General features: G+C 41.8%; 1 protein-coding gene across 3 annotated transcripts; it reads left to right on the top strand.

Annotated features, from left to right (window-relative positions):
- Positions 1-1,336: 1,336 nt before the first annotated feature.
- Positions 1,337-17,743, top strand: dhx38 (DEAH (Asp-Glu-Ala-His) box polypeptide 38). Of its 3 annotated transcripts, none has more exons than XM_018687585.2 (27): positions 1,337-1,596; positions 2,498-2,826; positions 2,966-3,159; positions 3,493-3,645; positions 3,734-3,896; positions 4,115-4,233; positions 4,314-4,390; positions 4,487-4,642; positions 4,788-4,949; positions 5,075-5,182; positions 6,013-6,137; positions 6,279-6,416; positions 6,504-6,690; positions 7,490-7,675; positions 7,812-7,952; positions 8,400-8,510; positions 8,798-8,914; positions 9,043-9,150; positions 9,290-9,402; positions 10,324-10,532; positions 11,743-11,897; positions 12,664-12,819; positions 13,135-13,269; positions 13,736-13,861; positions 13,959-14,054; positions 14,765-14,886; positions 16,947-17,743. In XM_018687585.2, the coding sequence occupies exons 2-27, from the start codon at positions 2,501-2,503 to the stop codon at positions 17,026-17,028; spliced, it is 3,765 nt and encodes a 1,254-aa protein (XP_018543101.1). In that variant the 5' UTR covers positions 1,337-1,596; positions 2,498-2,500; the 3' UTR covers positions 17,029-17,743. The 3 variants fall into 3 exon arrangements, with proteins under 3 accessions (XP_018543101.1, XP_018543100.1, XP_018543098.1); XM_018687584.2 differs by having other exon boundaries at positions 2,963-3,159; XM_018687582.2 differs by having other exon boundaries at positions 2,954-3,159.
- The last annotated feature ends 3,889 nt before the right edge of the window (positions 17,744-21,632 follow it).

Raw genomic sequence — 21,632 nt, 5'->3', positions numbered from 1 at the left:
AAAACTGTATGTTAACAATGTAAATATAATGTACACAATAATTTGGAACGAAATTATTGATATATATTATTATTAAAAATTATTATTGAACAAGAAAAAGAACATATCTTCATGTCATTTGTTATATGCACAGTAGAAATGCTTCAATAAAGTCACATAGAAAAATAACTTTGTGCTTGTTCAGTGATTAGCAGTTTTTTCACACAGTGTGAACACAAACTTGAGAATTGTAACCAACTGATGGTAGCACATGGGAATATTTTCATGTGATGCCCTTTGCTGTTGTGCTACCCAGAGGATAGAAGTTTTGTTGTGCCTTTTCCTGTGCTGATAGTGGGCCTGTGGGGCATATGTTTTCTACTGATATGTCAGATTACCAACCACGAGATGATAGTGGCTGATATCTACTCTGCTGATGGTTCACCAAATACTTAACATGTAAAGTCTGGATTTCATCCTCTGCATCCACATTCTGGTCTTCTTCTGGTCTCAAACAGAAAACACACTTTTCTCAGTAAGCAACCTCATGATTGTTCCAGCTAACCAACCAGATAATATATCGTTAGTCATGCAACAGCAGCAAAAACACAAGGTTCAAACCCCGTCACCAACTCCACCCCCACCCCAACAGAGTAGCTGAATACCTTTGTACACCATGCCGCAGTCTGAATGTAATTTGCTTTACTATAACCTCTACTGCATCAGAGAGCAGCTGATAACTTTGTCCAAGATTCAGGGATTAATCAAATCCAAATAAGAATAAATTTAAATATCACTTTTTGTGGTGTTCATTCCTATTCTGGTGTCAGAAAAATAAATAACCCCTTATGCAGCATTTTAAGAGGATTAACTGAAAAGTCCTTGTGTCTAAGAGGCTGGTTCTCTAATAATAAAAACACAATGAGCGGGCTACTGTGCAAGTGTTTACACTTTAAGTCAGTATGTTTAGCTTTATTCATGATCATCATTAAGGCTTTTACTAAAATGCATTGACTTGATGTGACCATCAATGTGTTTATTCCAAACTCTATCAGTAAGTGTCACCACTGTGTGGCTTTATGTTATTGTTGTTTTGATAGAAATAAATTGGGCTTTTTGAAGGCTGAATGTACGGTTTGTAAAACTTTGAAATATTGACAGGAAAGGCTTTCACTCAGTTTCCCTTGTTTTCACAAATATTGATCATTCAGTGCAGTTTTGGTATTTTCAACACATATTTTCCTATTGTTCCTATGGTTAATAGGAGTCTCAGTCATACATGCTGTTCTCTCACTCCCCTCTGTCTGTCCGTACAAGCGGTTTAAATAAAGCTTTATTTTTTATGCTACTGCTTGGAATTGTGGGACAGCAATGGCTGCCGTCTTGATTGTAAACATTTGCGTCGTGTTTACGCAAGTCGCAGTTTAAACACTCTCGTGTGACAGGCATAGGTCCCCTGTTTTCCGGACTGCTCGTCGGTCCGTTAGCTGAACTCAAATCTTTAACTTTATTGACCGTTTCTGCCTCTGAGACCCAGAGAAACACGCGGCTGTTTCCCGCAGTTTTCAGCCGGCCTCGGACCAGCTAACGCTAGCTGCTATAGCTGCTCCATCTGATGTACGTACTTGTTTCATTTCACTTCTTTAGACTTTATTTAACAGAGAAAATGCAGTCATTTTACTCCCAGGTTCTTTAGTTAGTCACGTTTATCTGCCCTCACGTTGTTAGGATTTACCACACGTTGAAATACATTAGTTATACGCCAACTCCCGCCGAAATGAATAACTGAATTGTAAACGACAATTACTGTTGATATAAAACTAAAGATGGGAGAGCTATCCTGGTTTCTGGCCCCATTTGTGATTTTGGAGAAATGTACGAGGTATGAAGGCCTCAAATATCATTACGACTTTTTAGCGCAGATATCTTTGGGCTGTTGTTTTCTGTGTAAGACAGTGAAATCTTGTAAGTTGACAGTAAAATTAAAAAGGTCAGACAGTTGTTGTGATGTTAGATGAAGTCAAGACCTTTAATTTAACAGAACCTTTGTGTCCAGGGTTGGAAACTGAAACGAATCACAGTTCAGTGTAGACTGACAGAGATTTTGATAAGCCATTAATTGTGCAAGTGGTTTGTTAGGGGAAGATAGTAAGCCTTCCCCTTTATTTATTTTTAAGGGGAAATGCTAAATTTCACAGTGAATGTTTTCTAAAGTCTTTTAAGGCAGTAAACTGAATATCTTTACGTTCTGCACTGTTGGTTGAAATAAACTATGTGAAGAACCATCTTTTGACTTTTTTCACTATGTTCTGACATGTTTTTGATCAAATGATTCATCTAAAATGACTAAAAAACAGATTTATTGATAATGGTTATAATCATTAGTCACAGCCTTATTTCGGTTACACTCGAAGCTCACATTATTAATTGGAAACAATAACTGAGGAATGATGTTTTATGTGGATCGTAGTAGCTTTACACATTTTCACCTCTTGCTGATGTCATTGTTTCCCCACAGACAATGGACGATGATGTGTCCATTCACAGGCTGGAAGGGTCTGATCCAGCTGCTCAGGTCGGCGGTCTCATTGTAAAGAAGAAGAGTGCTGCTGCGGAGCCCCATGTTTTTCGGGCACCCACTCCACGCACATCTCTGCTGGGCTTGGATCTGCTGGCGGCCCAGAAAAGGAAGGAACGTGAGAGTAAGGAACAGGGAGATGCTGGTGGTGAAGACGGACACAGAAAGAAGTCAAAGGTTTCCTCCTACAAGGACTGGGAGGAAAGTAAAAGTGACTCTGGGTCTGATGAAGACGACGACGATAAGAACAGAAATGCTAAGAAGGAGAGGTAAGTGTCAGTTCTTCACACAGAATAACATTTTGTTGAAAAGTATTCATTGTTTCCCTCCTATTAATTGTACTGTATTAGTGTACAAACATGTACAGTATGACTAATATATAACATTTCATATCAGTCTTTCCAGCAGGAAGTATCGTGTGACTGGCTCTGAGACGCCCTCAAACCCTGGAGGGGTCAGTGAGGAGTTCAAACGCAGACACCAGCAGAGAGAGAAAGACAGACGTGAGCATGGAGTCTACGCCTCGTCCAAAGAGGACAGGAACAGAGAAAGAGACCGGGAAAGGAGCAGAGACAAGGGCAGAGACCGAAGGAGTGAAAGAGGTGATTACATTTTAATGTTACCTAACTTTTGTCATGTTTCAGCATCATTTATCATTACATTTAAACATGTCCAGGTTCTGCTTGCTTTGTTGTACCACAGGATTTGTAAATTGAATGCATTTTGCTTTTTGACTGACGTCACAACAATAAGAAACTACATTTTGTTGGCGGTTCATTATTTTTCCTGTTTAACATTTATTTTTTAAATCGTAAAATGGATCAAGTATTTGAAAAACATAATTGGCAGGTCAGTCAGTAATCAGAGAAAATGTTAGATTCAGCCCTGTTCAGCAGTCAGGGTTGTTGAGAGTAACTTTCCCTTGTCTCTGGCAGATGAGCGAGAGAGCGGCCATAGTCGCAGCAGCAGGTCTGAGCGCAGTGAGAGGAGTGAGAGGAGTGAGCGCTCACAGAGAGACGGCTGGTCCGATCGCATCAGCCGGGGGAGTAAAAGAGATGAACCCCTGACACCACAGCATCGCCCCAGAGGTACTGTGTTTATTATTTATTTGATTTATGTCTTAACATCATAGTCATTCATGACAATGTTTAACTAAACTACCTTCAATTTAAACAGATGCTTTCACACCCTCACGCTCCAACTGGGATGAGGATGACAGTGGTTATGCCAGTTCAAGGCATTCCCAGTGGGAGTCTCCGTCCCCTGCTCCATCTCACAGAGAGTCGGATCGCTCAGAGCGAAGCCATCGCTCCGTCCGAGCCAGTGAGAGGAGGGACAGGTAAAACAACCCCTGTTCACTTTTATCTCATATTTTCTTCCCCTTTGCCTCTAAAGCTACAGTTTTATTTGAAAAGTCTACATCAAGCTGATAGTGGGATTGTGATAGCAAACAAAACTTCACGGTTCAGTCCACTTCAAACACACATGTAAATGCTCAGCTGCTGAGTAACTAATGCTGCTTGATGCTTGCGTAACGTCTGTTTGCTGTCTGCTCAGGTCAGTCAGAGGCCGTTACCCTGACGACACACCCCTGCCAACACCGTCCTACAAGTACAACGATTGGGCCAATGACAGGAAGCATTTGGGTTCTACACCTCGTTTATCACAAGGAAAAGGTGCTATTCTACAAACAAGACATTTTATGCTCACATGTAAGACTCAAAATACTGAATGTCTTGCTCTGTCTCTTCTTCAGGGAGGAAAGAAGATGGTGAGGGAGGAATTATGTTTGATAATGAGGATGAGAAAGAACAGTGGGAGGAGGACCAGAAGGTGAGTGCTACAGTCATTTATACCTTATAGAAACTATTGACTCTTTTCTGATGATAAGGGCTTTTTGACAACTCTTATTCTCTCACTGTTTTGCAGCAAGCTGACAGAGATTGGTACATGATGGATGAAGGCTATGATGAGTTCCACAACCCTTTCACCTCCACGTCTGATGAATATATAAAGAAGAGAGAACAGATCCTTCAGAAACAGACTCAGAAAAGAATATCTGCCCAGAAGCGACAGATCAATGAGGTACAAACCCGATGCCTTCATATCAGCCTTATCAGAACTGTGTGTCTGCATACACAGGCATGTGCTGAATGTGTGTGTATTCATCTTGTAAGTGCATCTGTCTGTGTTGGCACGTCTTTGTAACAAGCTGTGGTTCTTGTCTCAGGATAATGAGCGGTGGGAGACCAACCGTATGCTGACCAGTGGTGTGGTGCAGAGGCTGGAGGTGGATGAAGACTTTGAGGAGGACAATGCTGCAAAGGTTCACCTGCTGGTTCACAACCTGGTCCCACCTTTCCTGGATGGAAGAATAGTCTTCACTAAACAGGTGACCAAGATTAGAATATTCAAGAATCATTCATTCTGTGCTTATGAAGGCATATTTCTGTTAGAACTACCATCGAGAGGTTTGTTTTTGATCTCCGTGCTTGTGTATTTGTTCTCCTGCTGCAGCCTGAGCCTGTCATCCCTGTGAAAGATTCGACCTCTGACATGGCCATTATCTCCCGAAAGGGCAGCCAGCTTGTCCGTAAACATCGTGAGCAGAAAGAACGCAAGAAGGTTGGTTGAATTAATAACTATAAGGAAACTGATTTACTGTAATTGAGAATTACTTTCAGTGATGCAGAGACCTGATGAAAAAAAAGACTGTTGTTTGAATGGGTTCGACCTGAGGATTAAGTTCTGTAGTTCTCAGTTGTAAAAGCACTTGAAAATAACATTGAGCCTTTATAAGGTAAATAAGTAAAAAAACACTGGCATGCTGATTACCCATGAATTTTAGATTATGCATCCCTTTGGATCATGCAGACTTGTGCGATGTGTGTATGCTCCAGTAACAAGTGCTAAAATTTTGTAGGAAATGACACAAGACCCAGAAAAGTAACTAATAGTTGGGTGTGTTTGGTATTTTGCTTGAGTTTTGTGTAAATATTACTATTCCTTTGCTGTTATTTAAAGTGTTGACAGGCTGCACACCCATGTAACAGTTAAATCTTACTGTTGCTGTGTACACTTTAAAGTTAGACAGTAAGCATTTAATATTATTATATCATCATCAGTCTGCAGGAATAAAAAAAAAAAAAAAGACATGATCTTCATACACTCCTGTTGAGAAATGTTAATGGGGTTTGTTGGTGCACACCTGTCCAGATGATAATGCCAGTGCTGTCTGACTTCATCACTATAGTAAATAATTTATTCATGATTACCCTCCCTGGTTGAATGATGACATTTTCACTGCAGACCACTGTCTGCATGGTGAAACAACTTGACAAATATGACACCAGGTGCTTTGTCATCTTCTATGTTTGTTGAATGTGCATGAAATTTCAATCTGAAGCTTTAATCTTCATAATAATATGATATAATAAGAGTAATTCTGTTTTCAGGCACAGCACAAACACTGGGAATTGGCAGGTACCAAGTTGGGAGATATCATGGGGATCAAGAAGACAGAGGATGAAGATGCCTCTGGAGGCAAAGCAGTGGGCGAGGACGGCAAAGTAGACTACAGGTGACCAGACTATGTTTGCAAAGTTCGGAACTAGATGACATTTCATATTTTCTTTTTAATAATCCATAGGCTTATCTCTTGTAAAATGAGATTGTCTGACCTGCTATATTAAATTTCTGTGGTTTCTCCTCTGCCTCACAGAGCAGAGCAGAAGTTTGCAGACCACATGAAGGAGAAATCCGAAGCCAGCAGTGAGTTTGCCAAGAAGAAGAGCATCCTGGAGCAGAGGCAGTACCTGCCTATCTTTGCTGTGAGACAGCAACTTCTCAACATCATAAGGTATCAATACCCAGACGCTGTCTGCATCAAAACTGTGCTGACTTATTTTCAGACTGACTTATAACTTGTTTCCATGTCTGTCTGCAGGGACAACAGCATAGTGATTGTTGTCGGGGAGACGGGCAGCGGGAAGACCACCCAGCTGACCCAGTACCTGCATGAGGATGGCTACACCAGCTACGGCATGGTGGGCTGCACTCAGCCCAGAAGAGTGGCAGCCATGAGCGTGGCCAAGAGAGTCAGCGAGGAGATTGGCACCAACCTCGGAGAGGAGGTGAGACGGCTGGAGCTTGAGCTAACAACCAGCCAATCAGCAGTCTGCTTCTGTGTGCTGCTTTATCTCTGACTGGGAAAACATAATGACCGTCTCATATGAATTACTTTGCTGTAGAGGGAAAGATATTGTTCTAAATATTGGTTTGAGCGAGTAGAAAATCAGTTTAGGAATTCACTGTAGCATAACGCTCTCAGATTTGCTAATTTAACCTTTTCTGGTTTATGTGAAATGAAAAGGAAGTATGATGTTTTGACATCTTAGTTGATGATAACATTTACATGTCTTCAAACACAGTTTAATGGTTGAGATCTGGGAACAGACGTAACACTGATCGAGCAGCTTCCTAAGTGTTCCCCACAGGTTTAAATAAATTCCCAGTTCTCCAAAATGACAACACCGACAGCTCTGCTGTGAAGTTGATTAGAATGACTTTGACAGCTCGGTATTTAATGTCTTGTATAATACCCAGCCTGAGGTCCCTGGGGCTCCTTATGTGGTGTAACACCACCATCTAGTGGAATAAATGAAAACATAATGTGAGTTGCTGGTGATTTGCAAGGACTGAACTGAGGAATGTCAGTAAAGGGAAAAGAGCTGCTTAAATATCAAGTAGAGCCTCTCACAAAGTGCAGCCGCAAACACTGATATTCAATGGTATTTTTAAGTTTAATCAGGTGGTATAATTAGTTAATATTTTTTTATTCATGGTACATGGCATAACATAGTATTTGATGTGAGAAAGTACTTTGATATTATTTGTAGTAGTAGTTTTACTGACTGACATTGTCACTTGCAGGTTGGCTATGCAATCCGTTTTGAGGACTGCACGTCAGAGAAGACTCTGATAAAGTACATGACAGATGGTATCCTGCTCAGAGAGTCACTGAGGGAGTCAGACCTGGACCACTACAGTGCTGTTATCATGGACGAGGCTCACGAGCGCTCCCTGAATACTGATGTACTGTTTGGCCTGTTACGTGAGGTCAGTACATAACTAACTACACAACTATTGAAGATAGATTTCTTTTTGTCATTTCTGAGCCAGGCAGCTCAGTGTACTGTGTGATTCAGTGAATGATGTTCTCACTTTGTCACCTCTGTCTACTGTGTCCTACCAGGTTGTATCTCGACGGACTGATTTGAAACTCATTGTTACCTCTGCAACGATGGACTCAGACAAGTTTGCTGCATTTTTCGGCAATGTACCTATTTTCCATATTCCAGGAAGAACATTTCCAGTAGACATTTTGTTTAGCAAGGTTAGTTTCTGTTTCCATTCTGCTTTCACTTTAGGCACTTGTGCTACATCTTCACGATATTGTCACTAGAGCCTTTTGCCAGCTTGAGATCATGTTAATAATAATAATAATTATTATTATTATTCCATATTTTAGGTATTACAGCTCGTATATAATTTTTCTGAGAGAGACTGTCTTATGTGACAGATCTTTTCAAAATAAGACCAGAGATTGTAACTAAATGTTTAATCCTAAGAAAAGTTTATATGACCGACAAGTATAGTAAAAATATTTATCACATTCAATGAAATTTTAACTTGAGAACACAGCTCTCTATAGAAATACACTGTGGACAATACATATGCTTTGTGATCTGAGTTTTGGCATTTACCAGTAGAAGAGTTCTCTCTACTAAAAATAGTGTTTGGATGTTGAAGTGTCAGCTCAGTTGTGTCGTGTGATGTGTAGACACCTCAGGAGGACTACGTGGAGGCAGCAGTGAAACAAGCCCTGCAGATCCACCTCAGTGGGATGGTGGGAGACATCCTCATCTTTATGCCCGGGCAGGAGGATATCGAGGTGAGAGACATGACTGGTATTATCGCTTAAGTGGTTGTTTTGTATTAATTTACTGCATGAAGGTCTAAAAAGTTTTTGGTACAGTGTGCCTATTTTCTTTTTATGAAATTAATGTTTTTGTTCATGTCAATGACAAATAAATGAAATGAACCAAAGTAAAACCTTTTATACCTTTTTAAACCAACTATTATACTTATATTCATTTTGTTTTATTTTGAACATATCTTGTGTGTTGACAGGGAGCAAGAGAAATTGTCCATTTTTAAAGTATTTTCTTGTCCCTGCAGGTGACCTCAGATCAGATCGTGGAACGGTTGGAGGACTTGGAGAACGCTCCACCTCTGGCTGTGCTGCCCATTTACTCCCAGCTGCCATCTGACCTTCAGGCCAAGATCTTCCAGAAGGTTTATATCAGTCACTGCTCATAATGTTGTTTTTTACTTGTGAATGTTTGTGTCTTTAAGCACTTGTAATGACCGAGTGACACACACAGTAACCTCCTGCTGACTGCCTTTATTTTATCCTGTGTTAGGCTCCAGATGGTGTGAGGAAATGCATTGTTGCTACAAACATCGCTGAGACTTCCCTCACTGTGGATGGAATCATGTTTGTTGTGGATGCAGGATACTGCAAACTCAAGGTACTCCACAGCCTCAGTCACATTGAAAACTCATTGTGTATATGTATGTTTTCATGCAGTTTTTGACAGATCCTTTTCCTGTGCACAAAATTTAAACAAACTGACATTTATTTTTTGCTCCTTTTTTCCCTGTTAACAGGTTTTCAATCCTCGTATTGGAATGGATGCTCTGCAGGTTTATCCCATCAGCCAGGCTAATGCCAACCAGCGTGCTGGCAGAGCAGGACGTACAGGACCGGGGCAGTGTTACAGGTAATAGTCAGGCCCTGTCAGCTGTAAGAATACATTTATAGGCACAAACACATGCACACAGTCACATGAGTACGGATTTGGAAATAGTGCATAGTTCCTAAGGCTGCTCCTTCACTTTTAGTTATTAGTAGCTAGAGTCTCCTGATTCTAAAAAAGGAGGGATATTCTTGTTTAGTTGTATTTAGTCTTATTCTTTTTACAGCCTCCTGAGAACAGGAACGTACGTTATTTTCCCTCTCTGGTGTCTATCTTAGTTCACATTCTTCACACGGCTTACACAGTTTCCACAGCACCGAGTACAGTTAAGGTGTTTGAGTGGCTGTGTGTGTGTGTGTGTGTGTGTGTGTGTGTGTGTGTGTGTGTGTGTGTGTGTGTGTGTGTGTTACAGGGTGCACAGAGTGAGTCACGCTAAGTTGGCTCCACTTGCATGGAGAATTCCCCACTCAAAGACCCTTTTAGCTGTGACTGCAGGCACTCACAAACAAGCTCAAAACCTCCACATACATTCAAAGCATTCTGCAATTATAAGCTCCAACATCACACAGCTATAATTTCTGAGAAAGCTTGACATCAGGTCCTTTGCTTTAAGTGAAGCTCTGGATGTTTCCTTAAATAAATTGTAGCTTCCTGAGTTTTCCTCTGCAGCTGATCCTCATCAGGTCCACACAACATTAGTGCCACATAACAAGATGACTCAGTGAAGCAGATTCTCTGTCTCTGTTTATAGAGTGTTTCAGTTTACATCCAAAGATAAAAGAAAGTGCTCACATCTGTACGTTTTACTTGTTAAGAATAAACTGATTTTAGTATAATTATCATTAATTATATTATGATGATAGTATAATTATTGGTGGTTTTAATTTCCCACTCATTTTGTCTGTCTATGTCCACGTGTGTCTCTGTCCCCTCCTCTCTGTCCAGGCTTTATACCCAGAGCGCTTTTAAGAACGAGATGCTGACTACCACCATACCAGAGATCCAGAGGACCAACCTGGCCAATGTAGTCCTGCTGTTGAAGTCTCTGGGTGTTCAGGATTTACTCCTCTTCCACTTCATGGATCCGCCACCCGAGGACAACATGCTCAACTCCATGTACCAGCTCTGGATTCTGGGAGCTCTGGACAACACAGGTGGGTTGGAGTTATCAGAGGCGTATTAATATCACGATATCATGATACATCTACAGCGTATGGTTTTCAGTTGGTTTTCAGTATGTTAAATATTTCAATATATTGCAGTTTAAAAGCTTTTTAAATCATGACCCATAAGAATTTCCTGCAGTGAATCGATTAATCTGGACAATAGTTGATGGTTTAATCTGTAATATATACAGTTAATTATGTCTTCAAAGGAAGAAGCCAGATCAGATCAGCCTGGTCTTTTTTATTGCTGTTAAATGGCACTGTAAAATAACAGTCACAATAATAACCAACATTACATTTAGTATGTAATGGTATGTAGCCTGTACAGTAACCTGTACAATAATTACACACTAAATTACAATAAACACCTGCAGATGATGTACTGAAATTGTTAGAAGATTATATGCTGTATCTGTTTTTGTACTGCTGATAGTAGCAGGCAGTACCTGGCTCAGAATAGTCATACAGTACATAAAGCACTTACATACATTAAGGCCAAACAACATAAATCATCCTCTTTTTGAGATGAAGATGCGACAGAGAATATTGTGGGTTTGAGGTGTGTATTTCTCCCTCAGCGCTGCTACACAGTGATGCTGACACCACAAACACAGGCAGGAGACCAGCTTCTGTGAAGGATGCTGCAGTGGTGATGCAGACGCTGCAAACAGGCCTGGAGGAGGTAGTTGTGAGGTTTAGCCAGTGGAGTAATTGCCTAGTAACTGATCCCGTGTTTGATTTGACTGGTCGGGTCTCATTTCTGTCTCATCCTTAGCCAGATTCCAGGGGATTTAGGGATTTGGGGATAAGGGGGGACTTTTGATGATTCCCTGTATGGTGTGTTAACAGCAGATTATCTCTGATTAAGGCTTACCTGCCCCAAACTGGCTGCTCTGCTTCTCTGCTTTTCCTCCTCATAAGCTTCTTAGACTCTGTCGTCTAATCATTTAAATCAGAACTGGCAAAGTTTTTGATCTCACTCTCTTTTTTTTTCTTGACAAGTATTCTCAGCTGTCAGCAGTTCATCCTCCTCTCTCACAGTGATAGACAAATAAGTGTTACATTACACTTGCTTCACCCTCACGCCAGCAGGCTTTTGATGGAAAAGAAGCTTATCACCCGGCTCGTGCTCGTCCTCTCTACGTTTTTCACATCCCAGGCACTTGTGTGACCTTTTAATTGTGTTTTGCTCTTTCAGGTGCTCTGACACCGACGGGCCGTCTGATGGTGGAGTTTCCCCTTGACCCCGCCCTCTCCAAGATGCTGATTGTGTCATGTGACATGGGCTGCAGCGCTGACATCCTCATCATCGTCTCCATGTTGTCTGTGCCGGCCATCTTCTACAGACCTAAGGTGCACAGACACTGTCTAACTGAAATACCAGCTGTTCATTATCCACTCACTGTGAAGCATTAGTACGGAACAGATGGAGGGCTGTCAGTCCTGTCATTGTATTTTATTAAAGACCCATTTGTATTAATTTATTCTGATGAGTTTAAGTGGCTATAATCCATACTTTTATATTTATAGAAGATCACATGACTACTTGCATGTGAAAGGGGTCATTTGTGGTGATGAACACACAGAATTGTCACCTGACTCTGCAGTTCTCTTCAGTTCTACGGCGCCTCAGAGCATTTTTCAGCTGATTGTTTAGGTTTTCCTCCCCACAAATGTACTGTTGTGGTTCGCTCTCTGTTCTTATAACATTGTTTTTGGCTGTAGCAGGCAGCTGTTTTCAGTGAAAAGGCACCAGAAGTCCACTGTACCCTCCCTGCTCAGCACCAAACAGCAGACAGACACAGTTGAAGACTAGCTGGTGAACATGGTGGATCATATAACATGATGTTTAGATTTAAATGTGCCAGGTGTGCAAGAAACCTGACTCCAAATGAATGCTGATCTGGCTCTATATCTGCTGGATGAATACACATGCCAGTGTTTCTAATGAATTTGCCATCATCTTATAACGAGACATCTGTCTATATTGAGCTTGTTTCTGCCACAACAATATACACTTTTAAATATGTAAAATGATTAGTTTGTATAGGACAGTGTTCCACATTGGAAGAAACATAACAATTGTATAAAACGTGGAAAACTGTGTGTGTCTCTGCAGGGTCGTGAGGAAGAGAGTGACCAGGTGAGGGAGAAGTTCTCCGTCCCAGAGAGCGACCACCTCACCTACCTTAACGTTTATATGCAGTGGAAGAACAACAACTACTCCAGCATCTGGTGCAACGAGCACTTCATCCACACCAAGGCCATGCGCAAGGTCAGACTCCCACTGCTGGATGGAAATCTGTCCTTCAGTGTTCACTTGTTCAATTCCTGCATGTCAACATTATCATATGGAAATCTCACATTTTAACTTTCAGGTTGTTGTGTTGCCTTTAGTTACAGGGTTGAATACAGTTCAGGTCCTTTGAGGCCTGTTCAGTGTCCTGTTGAATAATTTTAAATGTAATGGCTGTCAGTCTGCAGATGTGGCAACTTCTAATATTTTATTCTGTCATACTCAGTGATGTATTTTCAGGCAGCACTTGTTTTCAGTTTAGTTCCACTTCCACTACATGCTGTTTTTGTCCAGGTGCGTGAGGTGCGCTCTCAGTTAAAGGACATCATGGTGCAGCAGAGGATGAACCTGGTTTCCTGTGGCTCAGACTGGGACATCATCAGAAAGTGCATATGTGCTGCTTACTTCCACCAGGCTGCCAAGCTCAAGGTACTTTCTGCACTCTGGGTTTTCCTCAGTTAATATGTTACGCCTCATGGCAACTGGTTGTGGCAGATTTATAGCAGAATAATTACAGAGTAGTGAAATATCCCTTCTGGCCACACATTAATACAGCGCTAAAATCTGAAAGGGAATTTGAAATCATGACTATATAATCAAGGTTCTCAGTTTGACTTATGAGTAGGCAGCTAACCCAGGCAATCGTGGCAGTGCTGGATGTACTTAAAATTCGTTTTCCTGCTGCCTAAGCCAGGTGAGGAAGCAAATTAGCCCAGATGACCTGCTTCACTCCGACCTTAAAGTGCACCGGCAGATGCAGACACAAACACACACACTTAGACCAATACACACAGTTAAACTTAAGCACACCAAAGCACACAGGGTCTCATTTTCCTCTTCCAGAAATTCTGAGTCGCACACTTAATTTGTTATTTATGCATGTGTTTGCTCCCAGGGCATTGGGGAATATGTGAACGTGAGGACAGGCATGCCGTGTCACCTCCATCCCACCAGCTCCCTGTTTGGTATGGGCTACACTCCTGACTACATCATCTACCACGAGCTTGTCATGACCACCAAGGTAAAAAGTCTGGTGACTACAGAACTTAGCCAGCATGAAAACTATTAATGATGTGCAGTATGTGTTGCTGATGTTCGCCTTGTGCTTTGTGTTGTAGGAGTACATGCAGTGTGTGACTGCAGTGGATGGAGAATGGCTGGCAGAGCTGGGGCCCATGTTTTATAGCATCAAACATGCAGGAAAAAGCCGACAGGTAAGGCGTACCTGCTCAGTGCATATTGATGATTTTCAGGAGTTGGGTTTTGTCCCTTTGTTCCAGTCAAGGGAAATCTTAATGTTAGAGCATACAAGGATATTTTAGAATCATTTTGGCTAGCAATGACCCCTTTTCACTGGTATGCAGCCTTTTGACTGTTTTGAATATTTGTTAGGGCCATGAAGAGAAAAAAATGCTCAGTAATTCACAAGAGAAAAAAATATTTGAGTCTGACAATAAACAGAATTTGTGTTGCTTCCCTGTCCTGTTAATCCACCCTGGTTTATGTCTCCGTCTTTAGTGGGGGTCCTGACCTTTTAGACTTGTGGACAATAGTGTGCTTACAGTTTTCGACATGACAGAAAGCCAGATCTGTAAAGAAATAATTTTCTCAGTTTGGTGTGGAAAACCTGACTGGTACTTGTGGGACGAACAGGAACACTGACTGTGACCCAGGTATATAGTGAATCCCAGAGGAGTGGAGTTTGTTCCAGCAGCAGGTTAATGCCCATGGTTTTAGGATAAGATGTTTAACAGTCACATATGGGATTTTAATGTATGGATCTCCACATACTTTTGGTCATATAGTGTACCTTGTGCATGTATACACTCATCTGCTGTATTGATATTGATGTACAGTATCTTAATGCTTGTCTTTTTTTTTTTTTTTGCTATGCCCTGTTCACCTGTTTGGCTCGCTCCTCCAGGAGAACCGTCGGCGGGCCAAGGAGGAGATCAACAACATGGAGGAGGAGATGGCCCTGGCTGAGGAGCAGCTGAAGGCGCGACGGGATGAGCAGGAGAAGAAGAACAACACTGGCAGTGTTAGGTAAGTCAGCGACCATCTCTGCTCCTCTTGGTTCCTCTTCACACGGGCCTCGTCCAACAATAGTTCCCCATGGCCCTCATTTTCCACACACAGCCGAGATAGAAACGTTTAATTTACCTACCACGCTGCCAATCCATATCTTCACCCCTCCCTTCTCCTCCTCCTCTCCCCCTCTCTCTACTCCACCTCTCTCACTCTTCATGATGAGCTTTTCTCACCTCTGGTCCCTCCAGACGAGACAAAAAGAAATAATATTGACTCCTGGCTGACCCCCATTACTGCAGCAATTTAAATTGTGCCATAGCAGAGCAGAGAAAGGAGGGGAACGTTCATTTTCAAATTAGACCAAAAAATTAATTTCACACCCATCCACGAGCTTTACAGAGAGAAATAATGTTATAAAGACAGATTTTAAAAAGAACTTTTAGAGTTAATTAATCAGCTGGTTTATCTGTGAGTTTGTGGGACGACGTCTGTGACAGATCTTTTGAAAATAATCACACTCGAGGTATAGGATTAAGAATTTGATTTAAGCAGAGGAAGCTGAATGTGCGATAATGAACGTTGAAGAATCTCCTGAGCTCCTGGCTCCTTATAAGCATCTCCTCTACGAGTTCAGTGTGACCAGGATGAAATATTTCGTCGGGTACACCTTCATGTGCCGGCTGCTTATCACCTGTCTCTCTGCTCCCCAGCTCAGATCAGTGGTGTGAATTAGTAAAAGGCCCAGTCATCTGTTTAGTGTTTAAATGTAGAAGTGTGTGAGTGAGTGTTTTCAGAATCACATCAGAGTTAGAAGTGAGAGGGGCCTCGTTGTTGTGAAGCTCTTACAGGATGATACCACAGGGTATATGGAGGTATATTCTTTATTTGATAGCTCCTCACTCAGCTGAGAGGATTTGCTGTTTGTCTTTGACAGTCAGTATCTCTGGGTTTGGACAGTGGGTTTTTAGATGCCACTTAAGGCTCAAGAAAAGTGTGATGACATTATTCACCATTGCTTCTGTGTTTAGGCAGTTTCTGATTAAAATAATAATTTCCCCAAGTGTAGTCTGTAGTTAATGTAGATGTAGTTGTCTTTTAGCTCCTATACGTCGGAAAACTTTGGCATCGCATCTTCAACAGTATCAAACAAATGTCAGCTAACACAAAGGCTTCACATTTTTGACTGCAGGCTGTATAGGTATAGATTTGTGGATGTAGTTTTTCCTACAGTTCCAGGCAGCTGTAGGTTTTTGTTCATCTCTGCAGGCCCTGAAAATCAATTAGCAGAAACCTGCGTGACTTGTGGAATCCATCCTGTGCTTCAAGCTTGCTTTTATATTTGTCCAAATTAGACTAATGTTGTGTGGAGGTGCAGTTTGACCCGGTAATAATATATCTGATAAAAAATAATGAATAGAAACCAGTGGATTCTCGCTGTATATTTAAGATGAAGTCATTCTCATTTCTAAAGCACAGTAGTATGATTTGCTAAATTGTAGTTTAAAATACAGATAATTAAAAACCTACAAAGCCCCAGGGTCCCCAACTCTTGATGCCTCCACATGAACATTGCTGTTATTAAAACCAGTAGAAGCTTGTGTGTGGAGAGAAACAACTATTTCTCCTGAAGTGAACAGAGCGAGGGGGACACGGTGACAGAAGGGGGTTATGGCCTGATGGTTGTAATTGCTGCAGGTGTGTGTGTGTGTGCGCGTGTGTGTGTGAGAGAGAGAGAGAGAGAGAGAGATGAGGGGAGTGTAAACAGAGGCAGGGTGTAACGCTGCTGTAATTAAAGATGATAGATTGTGCTGTCAGAGGCGTCAGGCTCTACGTCCCAACACTCTTCACACAGACACCAGCCTGTCTTTTCACTCTCCTCCAGTCCTGCTTTCATGTTCACATCCAGCCACACAGGCCAGTCTCCCCCTTCTGCCTTTTTGGTAATAAAAAAACCACTGCTGCTTACCTTCTGTCAGCAGTGTTTGTATTTTAAACAGAGCAGTAAAGAATGAGGCTGAACTGTATATTTGTCACAGCAAATGAAACTTGTCGTGTTTCTGCCTCCTCTGATTCAGGGGCTTGAAAATCTGCACACCAGGAAGAAAAGAAGAAACCCCCATGACGCCCAGACGCACCCCCGCCCGCTTCGGACTGTAAAACTCCTTAGAGCTCATCGTCATCAGGTCATCTTGTACCCCACCAGCACAAGGACACACTGTAACTTCCAGGTACCATTTGTCCCTCCCAGCATGGCCAGAATCAGCTGCAGTTCATATACAGACCACTAGAGTGAGAACTTGTATAAGGCACAAAACTCAAAGGATGAGCCAGGACCACAGAAATGCCTCCCTCCGCCTTCATCAGCCAGCTGATTCCATAACGCTTTTCAAGACGAAGACTAAAGGATGGCTCTGTTGGTTATTATATGTACAGTATGTATATCTGCTCATTACTGACGTGTTTTCACACACAATGATTTTACCTGCGCTACAAACATTTAATTTTCTATCTGTTGTCAGAGGGAGCCTGATAGACAGTGATGCCATTCCAGTGTTACCTGTCTTTTTACTTGTTCTTGTTCTGTTGTGGCTTCAGCAGTGTGTGTGCCACCATGAAGGGCTCCTTCACTGACTGAAGCACTACTCACACTGTACTTGTGGTATGAGTGTCTTCACACTCTAGATTTGTATTGTTACACTCAACACACACAACACACTCATGCAGGCTTTGACCAATTGACCTTTTTGGACTTTTCAGTTACTCTTGTTCTAACAGTGTAATGTACCACAGCTTTGCTTCATCATACAAAACATCAGCGTGCTGGATTAAACATATCCACTGTTTTATTTCCACAGTGCTCGTGTTGAAAATAGCACAGTTTCCTTTGTGGTTTTTCCCTCTGAACAAATGTTAGCGAACACGTCTTTTAAACTGGTAAACAACGTGCTTTTGTTGATGTCGGCCCTCTCGTGCCCTCTCAGCTGATCAGAACACGATGCAGCTTCAGATAGACTGGTCTGTCTGTAACTAAACAGTTTAGTGAAGGCCATGTTTGGATAGTGGCAGTGGTTCTGTTTTTTGTCTTTTCTACATGGAACTCAGACAGCAGGGGAACAGCTAATGGATTTTTTTGCTCAACATCTTTTGTAAATGGAAAAAATAAATGTTAGCTATTTTTTTTAATCCAAGGTGATTTCATTCAGTATTGTAGTCACTAATGTGTCTTTTTGTTTGCTGCTCGTGCTGAAAAATGAAGTTAGTTTTGCAGTGACATGAACGATAGTTCAATTAGTGACAGTGACTCAAACTATTTTAGGCTTCAAATTCTCTTTATGTGGGAGGTGTCTGTTCAGTGAATCCTTTTGTTTAAGAACAGTAATGAATAGTGAAATGCCCAGTATCATTTCTTCTTAGAGCTGCAGTTTCTCACAGCTGAGTAGCTGAAACTGACTGAACGACGACTTCAACACAGAAACTTAAACAATGATCATATACTTACAGATTAATTAATTGACGACTTGTTTCAGCTCTGCTTCATTGCTCCTTGTTCAATCAACAACATGAACCTCAATCATAAAATTTAAAAAACTTGCTCGTCCAGATTAGGACTCACAAAGACGCTGATGAGTCGGCTGGGAAAAGACGTCTCAGTGTCCTAACAGTAAACTGTCGCCTCTGATGAACTTTTTCTTATAACTAACTTGAAGTCTCTGGCCTTCGCAGCACAATATGTAAACACAAATCTGAGACATCTTATACGCAGCGACACCCTGTGAGCTACATAATGAAATTCCCAGAATGGTTGTTTTCATTGTCAGCTTCACAATTGCGAGCTGAGGCGAGTGAAACTGATCAGAGAGAAACAAAAAGCTCGGGTCCGTCCCTCCCTCACTCACGCACTCGCACCCACAGATGTCACACATCTACATGAGTGATCCCGGGGCTTTGAAACCCTTCAGCTGTAAAGATGTTGATATGCTTTAGATGAAGAGCCAGGCTCTATGTGGGTGGATCTTGGGTCTGGCTTTATTGAAGCTGTATGTAAATCTTCAGGTCACAAGACTGTTGAACAAAAGCCTGCGTGGCGTTCCAGTGTCTTCATCGCGGTTACGCTGACATTTCTTGATGTCTCTCGGCTGAAACCGGTCTTAGTAGCTGGCATCAATTTGGAGGAGGGAAGACAAAAAGAAGCTGGTCTGCCTGTGATTTCTTCAAATGTAGTGTTCAACAACTAGCAGTGTTTTCCTCTTAGCTGAATCCCTCTGCTACTTTCTTTTCTTGTTGGTCACTGATAGTCTGTCTCACTGTAACCCTTATGCAAATAAGCATGATTATGAGCGTTCCCTCGACCCCCTCAGTTCTCCAAGTCGTCCTGATTGAGTGTGGCAGGCGGAGGAGGGGATGGATATAATGGACTCCACCAACTTTAATGAGACAAATCTCAGCTATGGGCTGACATTTTGAAATAGTCCTTGTGAATGACAGTGTCAGCAGTCACCTTTACCAAAGCTTCCCCAGGAAGGTCCCTGTAATGATGGAGGGAATTAAAATGGCCTCCAAGGCGGTGGAGGTGGGAGCGACAGGATTAGGGTGCAAAGCCACGCCTCTTAAATGGGCTCTTGTGCCACACCCCAAATAAAGAAGCTGCCTCTTGATAAGAGAACAGCTCTCCTCTGCTGACTACATATCGTCACCCTGAGATTTGATGGAGGGATTACACTGGATGTTAGTTGTTGACCACTGTGAGATCTGTTGAGATGAGCTGTCTCTCACAATAACTGCCCCACCCTCCCCTTCCTCTCATTCCTCCCCTTTGTTTTTGTGTCTGGTGGCAGACAGGGACAAGCTCTGCTGTCATTACAAACTTAATAAGAGCAGAAGTGAGATTGATGAGAAAAACAGAGGCATCAACTGCTCTTTTAATTAACTCTTGTCCCGTAATGGTGCCGGGACGGACGCACTGAGCAAAGAATGAGACATTTTCTTTCTCTTTCCACCCCTTTCTGTTTTGTTGCTTCGCTCACCCCCGATAATGAACAGCCTTCTGGGACCCAATTACATCCAAGGCTGCATTAGGAGCACAGCAGGCCCATTGGAAACTTCAGCTGAGTTCACCCCCCCCACCCCACCATCACCACCACTCCCTGTTACCCTGCTGGAGATGGCCTTCACTTGATTGAATTTTGAATGTTACACCCCCCCACCCCTGTCCCCCTTCCACACACACAACCCATCTTCTGTAGTCCCTTACCTTCACCAGTTCTGAACCCACATGTGCTTTATGATGGAAGCAGGAAGCAATGTATGCTTGTTGTTAGCTGTCCTTCACTTGATAACTGCAGGCACTGATAGAGTGGCTTTGCACAGAATGTGTAATCAGTGTGAATTGATGCACTAAAAGTCTGTCCTGGCAACATATTGCTCATTAATGTGTAAGAATTATTTAAAATCAGTGAACTGAGGTCTTCTGTGTAAAGGTTGATGGGAAGTGATTGAAAAAATAATTCAAGCAAGTCATATAATGTTCTTTAATAAACAGATAACCATTTGTCAAAATGCAGAAAGTTTTTCAACAACACACGCCACCTCTTTAAATCACGTTTAATGCCAAGAAGAAACAATCAGAAAGTACCCTGTGTGTGTGCAAATGTTCAACAACAGTCATACTCGTGCGTTGGGTTGGTATCATGCTCATACGGTAACAATGACAATGCTAACATGCTGATCTTTAGTAGGGATAAAGGATCAACTAAAGTCATTAAGGTTCATCATCTGGTGACCATGAATGCCTGTATCAGATTTCTTGGTAATCCACAGCATTTCACTCTGGACCAACATGTTGGGCTGAGCAACCTCAGCATCTCTGTGTCATTACTGTGGCTTACATTTCTTGTAAATGTTAATAATACGGGCATTAAAGGTATTTTGGAAAGTAATTATTCTATGATACCAGTCACAATCTTTTTGTGGTTTCTATCCATGTAAAGAGTGTTTAAACACATTGTACCAGACTTGTGGGAAATGTACAGTATGTGATGGCTGAATGTCTTTTAGATGGGGACTGCTTCTAAATGCGATGCTTGGGGATATCTAAGGCATTAATAACAATTATTGGTGTTCTTTAGTTTCCTCAGACACCTTAAGTGTTGTGTATTGACTGCTATGCTGGAAAGCATGTTGCCTATTGATTTGGCCAAGGCAGAAACCGATGGTGTCCTCTTCCTGTAAGGCTGGAATTAATCCTTACATGCTGCCAGTGAGTGAATAACTTACCTGCTACAACTCAGCAACCAAAGTGCCACCTCTCCTCCTTTGTGTGAGCTCGCAGTATATCCTATTCTATATCCTATCTTTGATGCCCTCTGAAAAGTCAGGAAATAAGAGAGGGCACAGCCAAATGTATGGAATGACACTATGGTGCAAGAACATGTGCAACTTCTATGGGAGCAGGAATGTGGAGTCAATTTTGTAGATATTTTGTTAAAAGACATGAGCCACTATACTATGGAGCTAGAACAGTGACATTAAAATTTTGAGACTGAAAATAAAATGTCAGCTCCTTGCTCCTCCCCTTCGATGATATTTTTGATGTCAAACACTGTTTATAGTGTCAACATCTCAATGTCACTGTTCTAGTTCCTTAGCATCAATAAGAACATGAATCAAATTAAGAAAGTCTTTTTCCATCTTTTGCTTGTGCTTGGAAAATACCACATTCACAAGAGGAAATGGTCTGGCTCCAAACCCAATTTTGGATCTCT

Source organism: Lates calcarifer, linkage group LG2 (genome assembly GCF_001640805.2).
Source record: "Lates calcarifer isolate ASB-BC8 linkage group LG2, TLL_Latcal_v3, whole genome shotgun sequence".
NCBI lineage: Eukaryota > Metazoa > Chordata > Actinopteri > Centropomidae > Lates > Lates calcarifer.
Note: the sequence above shows the minus strand (reverse complement) of the source record. Positions and strands in the feature narration are given on the sequence as shown.

Excerpts from the sequence above, each read along its gene's own strand:
- dhx38 (XM_018687582.2), top strand. The coding sequence starts at position 2,501 with ATGGACGATGATGTGTCCATTCACAGGCTGGAAGGGTCTGATCCAGCT. Across the intron at positions 4,643-4,787 it reads AGAAGCGACAGATCAATGAG|GATAATGAGCGGTGGGAGAC; the intron begins GTACAAACCCGA and ends TTCTTGTCTCAG. Across the intron at positions 14,887-16,946 it reads AACAACACTGGCAGTGTTAG|GGGCTTGAAAATCTGCACAC; the intron begins GTAAGTCAGCGA and ends CCTCTGATTCAG.